The sequence below is a fragment of the Podarcis muralis genome, chromosome 1 (genome assembly GCF_964188315.1).
Source record: "Podarcis muralis chromosome 1, rPodMur119.hap1.1, whole genome shotgun sequence".
Taxonomy (NCBI): domain Eukaryota; kingdom Metazoa; phylum Chordata; class Lepidosauria; order Squamata; family Lacertidae; genus Podarcis; species Podarcis muralis.
The window spans coordinates 108457278-108469525 of NC_135655.1; the positions used below are offsets into that span (position 1 = coordinate 108457278).

Sequence of the window (12248 nt, forward strand, 5' to 3'; positions counted from 1 at the left end):
CCAGAGTCAGTCATGACTGGACCCTAATGGTCAGGGGTCCCTTAACCTTTGGTGTCTTTTATGGAGCAACCAATTTTGAGATTCTTCCTTTCCAATGTCCCCCTGCTCTGGATTTATTTCCGCAAGATGCAATATTCTGGACTGGGCATTTTAAAATTAATGTAAATCATTTATTTTCCGTATCACCCCTTCGACCATATATCTGAGGCAGCTTTCCTGAATATAGCTCCTGGCTTTTACTGCGAATTTCAAGCTTGCCAAGGTTCTGCACTATAGAGTTCCTCCTTCCCAGACCCTTAGTTAATCCATGGTCTCTTTCCTAAAGGTGGATCGTATGTCTTTCCCATGTGGTTGCACTAAAGAAGGATGTAGCAATACGGCAGGTAGAATTGAATTTAACCCTATCCGCGTTCGGACTCACTTTTTGCACACTATAATGAAACTTGAATTGGAGAAGAGCAGAGAGCAGCAAGTCTCTGCGCTGAACGGTTGCCACGGCGAGATAAGCGCTCACAGCAGCTCTATGGGCCCCGCAGCCCACCCGCTAGAATATTCCGTCCCGGATAACTTTGAGATTGAAGCAGAATCTCGGGCCGGTGTGATGCACTTGCAGTCGGCCGATGACTTGGACTGCCCAGGGGAAGAGGAGGAGGAAGAGGAGGAGGAAGACGCTAGCAGCTTTTGTAGTGGGGTTACAGATTCCAGCACCCAGAGTTTAGCACCCAGTGAAACAGATGAAGATGAGGAAGAGGATGACGACGAGGATGACGACGAGGAAAAGGTGGATGACTTTGTGGAAGGCCTGGGTGCTCATGGCGACATGGTGCAAGCTCTTCCTTCGGTCCTCTGCTACTCCGACAGCACCGCCATGCACGAGAGTCACTCCAAGGCTTCCTCCTACTATGGCAACTCCTCAGCGCTTTATTACCAAATAGAAAACCACAGCCCTGGCGCTCCTACCCAGATGCGTGAGGCTTACTCTGAAAGGGATACAGTTAAGAATGGTAATCTTTCTCTGGTGCCTTATAATCCAGCTTCAGAACAGTTTGTGGACTACACACGGCAATCAGAGGAAAGTTATAGCGGCTCGCTTTATCCTCCTTCAAACCCGTCCGTCATAGTTTGCTGCTCGTCTTCGGAGAGCGACGGCACCGTTCCGTGTAGTAGCCTATACGCTGAGCATAGGCCAAGACACTCCCAAGTGGACTTTCCCTCATACTTGAAAAGTCCTTCTCAAGATGGATTTGTTTCTGCTTTGAATGGCGGCACTCACCTCCCAGAGCATCCCGCTGAGAATTCGCTCAGCCTCTCAGAAAAGAGCAGACTGCATGAAGAGTGTATCAAATCGCCTGTCATGGAAACGGTACCTGTTTAAATTATTTTAGGACGGAATCCCTATATTTAACTGCACTCTGTTTTAATTCCCTGGAACCAATCTCTCCCCCCTCTTAGCAATAGAGGTAAGGGGACAAGACTGTGGTTAGTGTTTTGAATATTTCTTCTGGTTTAGGCCATTGCACAAAAGCAGTTCATGTAAAAAGTTAAAATTTAAAAATGGGGGGGGGGGGATCAAATGGTCTTTTGATAGAAAATACCTAGATTAAATAATAATAAAAAATAGTCGCCTACCTGTTAAACTACGTGAAGCTGGCCTATCGAGACTCAAAGCTTCCCTTTGTATTATCAGACCAGTACAAGATAATGAAAATTTTACTTTGGAAACTTCATGTTTAGAGTACAAAATTGTCACACATATTTGAAGAGATGGTGACTTTTTAAATGTAGATGTGATTACTGTACAAAAAAACTGCCCCTGAATTGTTTGGTAATGTATATTTTATTTATTGTAGCTTAGTACTCATGTCTTGATAAAAAAAATGAACAGCATGTTCTTTGGAGCTGAACATTTGAGCAGCACAGCACAGCCACTTCAAATTTCATAAGGAAAGTTATATAAATATTTTGCAACCACATCTGAAGCTGACATTGAATTATGTTCTTTGAAGTGCCCTAGCCTCCAGTCATACTTGTAAACTAGGGGGCAGTCCAGGAAGTACCACTGCTAGGCATGATTCGCTCGTTTCAGCAACACGTGTGGGGCATTCCTGTTCCATCTCTATAAAATGAATGAAGGGCGTGCACAAGCTCCGCCTTCTGAACTGCACTCATAGGCATCTATAATTGCTAGGAAGGTGAAATATAGGACAATCCTCTGGTTTTTGGTTTTAACTGGCACCAACATCCCTTGAAAATAAAGGAAGCTGGGCACAAGTCACCAAAAGTTAGTTGTGACTGGTTCACGCGTTTATTTTCTTTTGGGCATTTCATTTGTTGCTCAGTTTTCTACCCAAAAGCTACGTAAGGAAATGAACACTATTAAATACATGCAGAATCTAGTTGCTCTTCACATCTTCCTGCGCTCCACTTCCCAGAGGCACAGGTGTGGTTTTTTGCCATTGGACCTATGATGTAACATATATTATCATAGTAGTACAACCACTGCTTCTTTAGTAGTATGTACAATGGGGACGGGACCTCCAGTGACACCCCACACCCCACCCAAAAATAAACCCCCAGAGAGACTTTAATTTCTTACATTTTTTAGGTTTACAGGTTGGAGCACATGGTTCTCCCCTTACCCATTTTATTCTCTCAGTAATCCTGGAAGGTATTTTAAAGACAGGCACCTAGTCAATTTTGTGACTGAGTTGGGAGTTGCCCACTCTAACCACTACACAACACCACCCTTGCTCTGCATTAGCCCCATGCACACAGACTCCACATTACCTACAGTGGCCACATGAACATGCCAGATTGTCACTGTTTTGGGGTGGGATTCAATCACACACCAGGGTGCACAGTCGTAATTGTTGACAGGTTTCATGCAACAACCCACCCTCCAAACATCAGCCCTTTTTGCAGTAAGGAAAGTGTGGGATAACACTGTTATCTAACCTCTGCACAAGCGTATCAGAATGAATGTTTATTTAAAAAGCCAATGCTTTCTAATCTCCCTGCAAACAAATCAGGATGAATGCTCAAATTAACAGGCCATCTGGATTGCTATGGTTAATAGAAAACTAGCCTGATGAACCAGTGAAATCAATGGGACCTCATCTTCAATTCTTTCAGTAGAATTTAGTTGCAACTACCTTTCGGTGCACTGTGTGCCTCATGTTCACGTTCAGGATGAAAACTCTGGCTCTTTGTTGCCCTGCAAATATACAGCTAACTAATGCACTTTAGGGCCTCCCCTTACTTGTGGAGGCTATGGAAAGTCTTCAAGGTATGCTAGATGGTAGGTTTTTTTAATTTTTTAATTTTATTTTACTTTTAAATCATATAGGCAAAAATTAGGGGGGGGGGAATGATCTATGTTTTCTCTAGCCAATTTCTGAATATATGAGTAAGTCACTAGTAAGAGGAGTCTTTGTGTTGAGAAAGCAACTGCATTGTAAATAGAAGACAGACAGGGTTCTAGGGGCATTGAGCCATTCACTCCAGTGTGACTTATTTCACCTATAGTACTGTAGCAATATTTTAAAGGCCTGATCCAAAAGGAGGTTGAAATCAACAGGAATATGTCCGCAGTTGCTGGTGTTCAGTTAAAGGACTCAAGCCTTTGCACTCATTGTTTTTTGCTACAGTGGTGCCTCGCAAGACGAAAAGAATCCGTTCCGCGATTCTCTTCGTCTAGTGGTTTTTTCGTCTTGCGGAGCAAGCCCATTGACAGCTTAGCGGATTAGCGCTACAGCGGTCTAGCGGCTTTTCGCGATCAGCTGTTAAGCGGGTTATCAGCGGAACAGCTGATAGGCGGCTTAGTGGCTTAGGGAAAGGGGGGGGGAGCGAAAAAAACCCGTGGGGACGCGCAAGATTTTTTCGTCTTGCGAAGCAACCCCATAGGGAAATTCGTTTTGCAAAGCGCCTCCGCGACGGAAAACCCTTTCGTCTAGCGGGTTTTCCGTCTTGCGAGGCATTCGTCTTGCGGGCACCACTGTATTTATGCTCCAGCCAAGGCTACTGTGGACTCTGCCTTCTCCATTTACTTCTGTGGAGGAAGCGGGTGTGTGTATGCAAAGAAATGGGAGCCTGGAGACGTTGACTCCGCTGAAGTGAACTGGGGATCCTTGCAGGCAGCATAGCACTGTGTGCACATCACAGAAATCCCTAATCAGGTGGCTGCTAATAGAAAAGATTGTTTTTAAGATTTCTTATTCAATAGTGAGAACAATGCCTATGAGTGTAACCTGGGACTACAAAACTCCAACATCTGTCTTTCCCACTTAACAGCCAAGTCAAGAGTTTTACCATATCCACAGATAATATAAAACTCTACTTTTTGGAAAAGGGCAATTTAATAAGGCCATCCACACATAATCCTTTCATCTACAGGGGCACTTTTAAATTTAAAGCCTTGAGCACCGCCTATCTAAAAAATACATCACTTCCTGATCTGTTTGGATAATTCAGTTCTTTTAAAAAGGGACTTGAGGAAGTACCTTTGTGTGCCGGGGGAACACAAACCCTTACTGGACAAACACTGTGATAAAAAGAATCAGCTGAACTTACTGCTACAGTATTTTAAGTTTAAGTAACATTTAAAATTGATATCCATATCCATTTTCGATCAAGATTATACCTATCACGTAGAAATACCCTTTGCAGCCATGCACACATTTTGTTCCCTGCTGTAGACTTAAGGGTACTGTCTTAAACCAGCCTTTCTAAATTGGCTGTAAATGTTTGCCTTTAAGCACTTGCTCCTGGGGCGGGTGACATGGCCCTTCTGTCAATCAGCTCATGCTCCAAGGGGGCAAACACCATAGTTGCATGAAGCATCAAGCTTCTTTAATAGTTTTATTCACCATTTTACCAACCTGCATAATTCAAGCAGCCGGATCAACGTCTGCCACACAGCAAGGCCCAGAGTCACTTGGATGTTAGCAAGGAGTCAAACTTCCTTCCCATGTGAAGCTCTCTCACATTCTACAGCACCACAGATTTGTTCGAATCTCCACCCGCCCCCAAAAATCCCATTTCTTTTTGCCATATGGAGCACAATACACGGGAGATGGTGGAATGAACTCCCGTGGCTCACACAAGTGCTGTACTTCCTGTATTGTTAGCCCTTGGTTTGATATCTGTGAGCCTTACGTGCCAAATGGCTTGTTGTGACTAAATGACAAATAACAGTGAATGTGTTTTGTACAAGTTTTGCATGTTCTGCTTTAGTTTTCGTGATGGCTCTCTACGCCATACAGATAATGAAGATGATCTTGCTGAGTTTACATGCATTGATGCCCATTAGTTTTAGGTACCAGTCAGCAAGTTGGAACACAGCATTCCCAATGGAAACAGACATTGTTGTACCTATTTCTGTCTAATAACAAATCACCCCGCACATTAATTTTAGCAGGCCAGAAGGAAAACAACTGAGAGCACTTTCCTGGCCAATTAAGTCTCACTTGCATGTTGTGTTATTGATCTTTAAAGATGGGCAGAGCAGATTGATTTGGCTCCAGGATTTTTAAAATTTTTTTTTTACAGCCAGGAGTGTTCTTTCCTGAAGTCTTCCAGTCTGCCTGCTGTTCTCAGTTACCGTAATCCAGTGCGTCCCAAAGTCACCAAAAGGTTTTATTTTTTTTACCCCAGACACCAGATAGAGCCCATGGAGAAATAGCCTCTACTGAAATGATTGCAAGGATACAATCATGTCATAGAATACAAGGCTTTTCTACATCAAGCTCCATGCACAGATGGATGAAACGTGAGATGGAACAACCATGCTGGATCCAATTTTTCTTCACATAGCATCCTTCTGGGAATGGGGCCCAATGTGAAAGGGACAGGATGCTCTTACTGGATCAAGATGCAGTGGTGCCTCGCAAGACGAAAATAATCCGTTCCGCGAGTCTCTTCGTCTAGCAGTTTTTTCGTCTTGCGAAGCAACCCTATTAGCGGATTAGCGGCTAATAAAGGCTTAGCGGCTTAGCGGCTAAAAGGCTATTAGCGGCTTAGCGGCTTAGAAAAAGGGGGGGAAGCGGAAAAAAAATCGCAAGACTCGCAAGACATTTTCGTCTTGCGAAGCAAGCCCATAGGGAAAATCGTCTTGCGAAGCAACTCAAAAATGGAAAACCCTTTCGTCTAGCGGGTTTTTCGTCTTGCGGGGCACCAGTATAACTTGGTTTACATTATAAGGGAATGCTCTAAAATTTTCAGGAAATTCCCAATGTGCTAGATAAATTTATTTTTGTCTTCAAGTAATTATTTCCCTTTCCCCCCCTCCCCATTAATTTTCACAGGAAAATAGAACCATGTTTAAAACATGACAACAAGGATGTGGGATAATATGGAACACAACACATAAGTTTGCAACTAACCTAAACTGATTTAATCTTGTTCAACACAAGTAGATGAATCCTAGTAGGAATGGGAGATGCACAAATCCTGTAGCACAGTCAAGTGCTTTCTGTTCATATAGATGCATATCCTGATCAAAATAGATAATGCAACTCTCAAAGATTATGTTTATACATATCCCTATTTGCTAGAGAATGTAATACGAAGGAAGAGGGAGTGAGGTGCCAAATATTACATTATCAAGCAGGAGGGCTTCCCTGCAAGACTGAAAGCTTAGTTTCATTGTAAGGAATATACATAAAGGTAAAGGTACCCCTGCCCGTACGGGCCAGTCTTGACAGACTCTAGGGTTGTGCGCTCATCTCACTCAAGAGGCCGGGGGCCAGCGCTGTCCGGAGACACTTCCGGGTCACGTGGCCAGCGTGACATCGCTGCTCTGGCGAGCCAGAGCCGCACACGGAAACACCGTTTACCTTCCCGCTAGTAAGCGGTCCCTATTTATCTACTTGCACTCCGGGGTGCTTTCGAACTGCTAGGTTGGCAGGCGCTGGGACCGAGCAATGGGAGCGCACCCCGCCGCGGGGATTCGAACTGCCGACCTTTCGATCGGCAAGACCTAGGCGCTGAGGCTTTTACCCACAGCAGCACCCGCGTCCCACAGCGCCACCCACAGTTCCGAAATATATATGCTGCAGCTCTTAGGATCACCTGCCAACACCTGAGCAACACTGTGTCCCCTGCTGCTAGTGTAAAGGACTAGCATGCTTCAACCTGTTAAGTCTTTTAGGAATAAGCATAGGGTCCAGCCCCAACTCTTGTAAGTTGCTAGGGAAGACAATGCCATCAGTAATAACTGAAAAGGGGGGGGGTATGGAAAGGGGAACAGAACCAATATGGTCTACTTACCCACCTGCAAAGGACCATGCCTCATCTACGGCAGTGCCAGCTATTCCTTGAGCTGTCTGTTAAGAAAACCGTAGGGTTGGAGTGGCAGTCCACCAAAATTCCATTTAGGAAATTTTATTTGCGATGCATGGTGAAAATAGCCTTTCCTCACTGCCCCCCAAAACCTTAACTATGTAGATTTTAATGGGGTGTTTTCACTTTTTCCCTCTGAGGGTAGTTACCTAGGTGACCTGAAACTCGTTTGTTTACAGCCAAAAGAAATATTAATATAGGAGCATGAATTTAAAGCTTTTGCTATTTCATACCTATTGATTCAGATGGCTACCATATTAACCTCATCCATGCAAAGTAATCCATTCATTCAGTAATTCTTCATTCAGTGGACTAAGTTACAGATGTTTCGTTTGGAAAAAGACTTGGGGTGGAGTTGGTAAAAATAACACATGTAAAGTATCTTAGGTACTAGAAATTTGATAAGACATAAATAGTAAAGAAAAATCCCTTCCTCTCCCAACAGCCTGGAACTCACCATAATGAAACTGAACTGCTCTTCCTTTCTTTCATTTACCTACTTTGCTATTAAGGTTTTCAAAATGGAAAGCATTGTGTGGACAGGTGTGACCCAGCACTTTATTAGAGTGATGCAGCTTATACTGATTCACACTGTGTATACATTATGTAAGAAAACTCACCCAATAAGGAATCTCTTTGCTTTGGACAATTATTAGCTCTGTATGACTTACCCTATCTACTGTCCTTTCTTTTTTCTTTCTCAATTGCCACTGATATACGGAAAGAAAAACACAAAGCTCATCTGTAACTCTGATCTGGAATGTTCTCAAGAATTAAAGTAAATAGTGTATACAGCCGTGGGTCCAATGGTATTTCCAATTCAGGAAAAACAAAAAATCAGAACTCGTGCTTTTAAGATGTAGAAGTAGATTCTCATAGCTGCTTGAAAATTGTAAATAACTGTAATGCTGCTTTAACTTAACACTTTTGAGGGTAGATACACATGATTATCTTTTTATGAGGGTGGTTTTTAATCACCATGGATGGGTCTCTCAACTTAGCCATTGTAGACAGAAGCTACACACCACCACCCAAAGCCTCTCACTGGTGGTTAGTGTTATGCAAGGTAGCTTTGGCTCAGCTACTGTGGGCCCCTGTTCTGACCAGGTCACTTGCTCCCAGTTTTCTGTTCCTCAGGCATTCTTCCAAGACGTTTACGGCAAGAGAATAGAATGTTAATGTAAAACTCAAAACCCATAATTGGCATTATTCCCTCCATGTGTTGATTTAATTTTGCTTTATAAGTTGCAACTTCACAAATACCAAAAGGGTAATGTAGGCAACAAAAACATTTGACAAAACTTAACCTGGACCTTATGCTGTAATCTTTTATTTTAACTGTATCTTGTATTTATATTTTCAGTATTTATGATGAATGACATGTAATTTGATGTATTTATTGTGGCTTATTTCTGCAATGTATATATTACAAAATAAGCATTTATAAGTCTTAAAATTAGGTTATTTTTTTTCTTAGTGGCACTCGTATTATGCTGTATTTTTACTATATATTGTACAATATATATTTATTGTCTATTTGTTTGCAACAAAGTAAATCAGGTTTCTACGTTACATCTATTACTGCCTCTTTTGTTACTGGGGAAGGGGTATCTTAATCGTTTAATACTGTTTTTATTTCTTTTCATGGTACAGAAGATACAATTTTGAGAAAACAATTATTACAACAGTAAACAACAAATAACCTGTCCTGATAAAATTACAAACTATTCATGCGTTCATTCTTCTCTACCTGGGAGTTACTACTTTGGAAATCGGCAAAACTAATGAGGACTTATCCAGATGCCCCCATTCAAAAGGCCACATAGCACTTTTATCCTGAGTGGTACAAACCCAGCATTAGGGGTAGGCGAACCTGTCTTGTATAGTCTACCATCTTGGTTTTCCTAGAATCCCTATGGCCTACTGATACATTTTAAAATTTCCAAAGCAAGAGTATATTATTCAAGATCTCGTAACTGTAGAGCTTAACTTATCCATGACAGGGAATTCTGAAAACAAGCAAAGTGCCTTTCCTGGATCAGATCAAGTCCAAAATACTTTAGTTTTCGCTCCATAAGACACACTTTTTTCCTCCTAAAAAGTAAGGGGAAATGTCTGTGCGTCTTACGGAGTGAATGCCTATGGACGGCGGCGGGATCCCGCTGCAGTCGCGAGCGGAGGATCCATGGCTCCCCTTCCTTCCCGGTTCGCTTTGAAGCAGCAAAGCCGGAGAGCTTTGCTGCTTTAAAGCGAGCTACAGAGGAGGGAGGGACGGGCTCTCCTTCCCTCCCTCCTCCCCAGCTCAGCTCGAGCGCGCACGCTAAATAAACATACAGCTCCTGTCCCTCTCACACTTACTCTGATATACCAGTAGTTTATTAAATAGTTTAGTACATTTGTTTCAGAATATTTCCCCCCCCCCCTGTTTTCCTCCTCTAAAAACTAGGTGCAAAAAATCAGCAGGCACTGGTGGGCCACAATGAATTGACTAATTTAAGCTTTGTTGTATTCTACATGACATTGAGAAGGGCTTTGAGGTGCTAAGCATGAAAAACATCATTCTTCCCAGCCCTGCAATTCCTACTTTTTTTCTTTCAGAAGTAAACTTTTTTTAAAAAAAAATCATGGGACTTTCAATATGACTTCTGTCCCAGTAAAAGTTGCGTTCCCACTGGTAACCCAGCCAGCTACACTTTGCTGCTCCCCACCTCTTCATTCCAGTTTCCTCCACATCACTCTCTTCTGCATCTTCTGCTAGTCTTCCAACAGCAGAATCAGCAACAGGAGAAGCCTGCAGTTTAAACAGTGGTGGTGGAAAAACAGTACCTTTCTGAGAGCAGGTTAGCTCTTAAGGTCGCAGAAGTGTTGGCAAGGTCTAAGAGGAGAGCCCTATTTTCAAGGGGCTGAGAAGAGCTGTAATTTAAAAGATACAGAGATGCAAAGGACTAGGATTTGGGAGTGGGGATAGGGCTGGGAGAGAACTGGGGCAGGTTGCTTCTATTTATCGCCACCTGCCCTTGGTGAGGCTTGTTTGACAATGAGAAATCCAGCCTTTAGAGTTATCAGCCCAGTCATGTGAAATAACAAGAGATTCAGCAGGCGCCTTCTGTGCCAACTTTTAAACGGCTGCTAAACACTTCTCTGTTCTGCCAGGCAATTAAGTGTACATCCCCACAATGGCCTAGTGATGTTTGTTATTAAGTTCTTTTTTATTTTAAACTGGGCTTTATATGACTTTCTTGTTTAGTTTTAGGTCTTTATCTTGTAATACAGCGATATGATACAGCGATATGTGAATATTTAAACAAACACATGTTCAAAGCAGCCAATCACTTCTTTCATGGGTAAAACTCTGTGCCATCAGAAACACCACCACCCTTGTCAGTGGAATTTGGTTCATGTGGGTTTACACAAAGGATTAGGAAGCTGTTTTTCTAGATGCTATTGGAAATAATTTTGCAACAGCATCCTCTGCTGGTTAGTTTATTGAACAAGCATTTAATAAATAAGAACTTCAAAAGGTTTGTTGGTTTGCTTGTTTTAAAAAGGGGCATTTATTATTGTTGTTATTATTAATAAATGCATATACCGCCCTATATTTGCAGTTCTCAGGGTGGTTCACAGGATAAAATCAGAATATAAAACCACAAAGTACATAATCAGTAGTCTAGATAAATCTGATACTTAATATTATCCTGTTAAATACAATGCAGACACGGGGAATGAATCTCCCAACATTTAACATGTTCCTTTCAGGAGCTATACCATTCACTGATTCCCTTTGGCTATTTTATAGCTACAGTCCCAATGAATTTGAAAACAGAAATTAACTAAAATAAAAGATAACCCAGGATTGATAGAACTGTAATAATAGAATGCTGCAGTTTACAAAATATATTATTTGAACGAGATTACATGTATGGTGTACCTTACCCGGATTGATGCAAGAGAAAGACATGAACATCTCTTGCCATGCTGCTATTTATTCTGCTGTGAATGATGATCAATGGAGCTCTGTGGCTTCCTTTGGAGGAGACATACTGACACAATCACAAAAAAACACAAATATCTTTTTCACAAGCACTTCAATGCAAGAAAACAGCTTTGGAGAATGCAACAACTTATTTCCCATTTGCCAGAAACAGATGGGTGGTCCTACTTTTTTACTTCTGGATTTGGGTCTGCCTTTAATGGAGCTGCTCAGATTCCAAAGAACCTTGTGGAACCAGAGGCCTAAGAAAGGAGGTAGGGCTCCAAAAGGTATCAGGTTATTAAAGGAAGGGGGCACTAGAAAATCATAGCTGAAGAAGTTTAAAAACAGAGGATTAGGTGAAATAAGAGAAAAATCAGAGCATGCATTTGAACATAAGGTGCTGATAGACGCTGTAGCTTCTAGATCAGGCATCCCCAAACTCGGCCCTCCAGCTGCTTTAGGACTACAACTCCCATCATCCCTAGCTAACAGGACCAGTGGTCAGGGATGATGGGAATTGTAGCCCCAAAACAGCTGAAGGGCTGAGTTTGGGGGTGCCTGTTCTAGATGGCATGCAACCATGTTACTGCTACAGGCCAGTGCCTACGAGCCTCAGTAATTTGCAATGCATTCATTTTTTTAACGTCCAAAGGATGCTCTAGAAATTAATCTGGATAATCCAGATTAATTCCACATCAGGCTGCCTGTTCCATCCTGCCAGAGTGAGCAGTACAAATACACAAACATGGCTACACTTTGCCTGCAGAACTGCCAAACATTTGTTCCTGGTTGGTCCCAGGGCTGTGCTGCTGCAGTTGCCAAGGTTTCTTGTGTTTCCTTTTTTAGTGGCTTTGAACATCAATACCAAGTCACTGGAGCACTCTCAGACTCAAGCAAAGAAACAGAAAGCTGCACACACACCCCAAATCCCAAAGGG

General features: G+C 42.4%; 1 protein-coding gene across 4 annotated transcripts in view; it reads left to right on the plus strand.

The window, feature by feature from the left end:
* Positions 1-8910, plus strand: part of CSRNP3 (cysteine and serine rich nuclear protein 3) — a 94680-nt gene extending 85770 nt beyond the window's left edge. For 3 of the 4 annotated variants that reach the window (XM_028747587.2, XM_028747603.2, XM_028747595.2), the window contains 2 exons: positions 326-1363; positions 6303-8910. In XM_028747587.2, the coding sequence (XP_028603420.2) occupies positions 326-1363; positions 6303-6329 (1065 nt within the window). In that variant the 3' untranslated portion in view covers positions 6330-8910. Of the gene's footprint in view, positions 1-325 lie in introns of all 4 variants that reach the window. The other variant, XM_077936856.1, reaches the window with a different exon arrangement.
* Positions 8911-12248: the final 3338 nt, after the last annotated feature.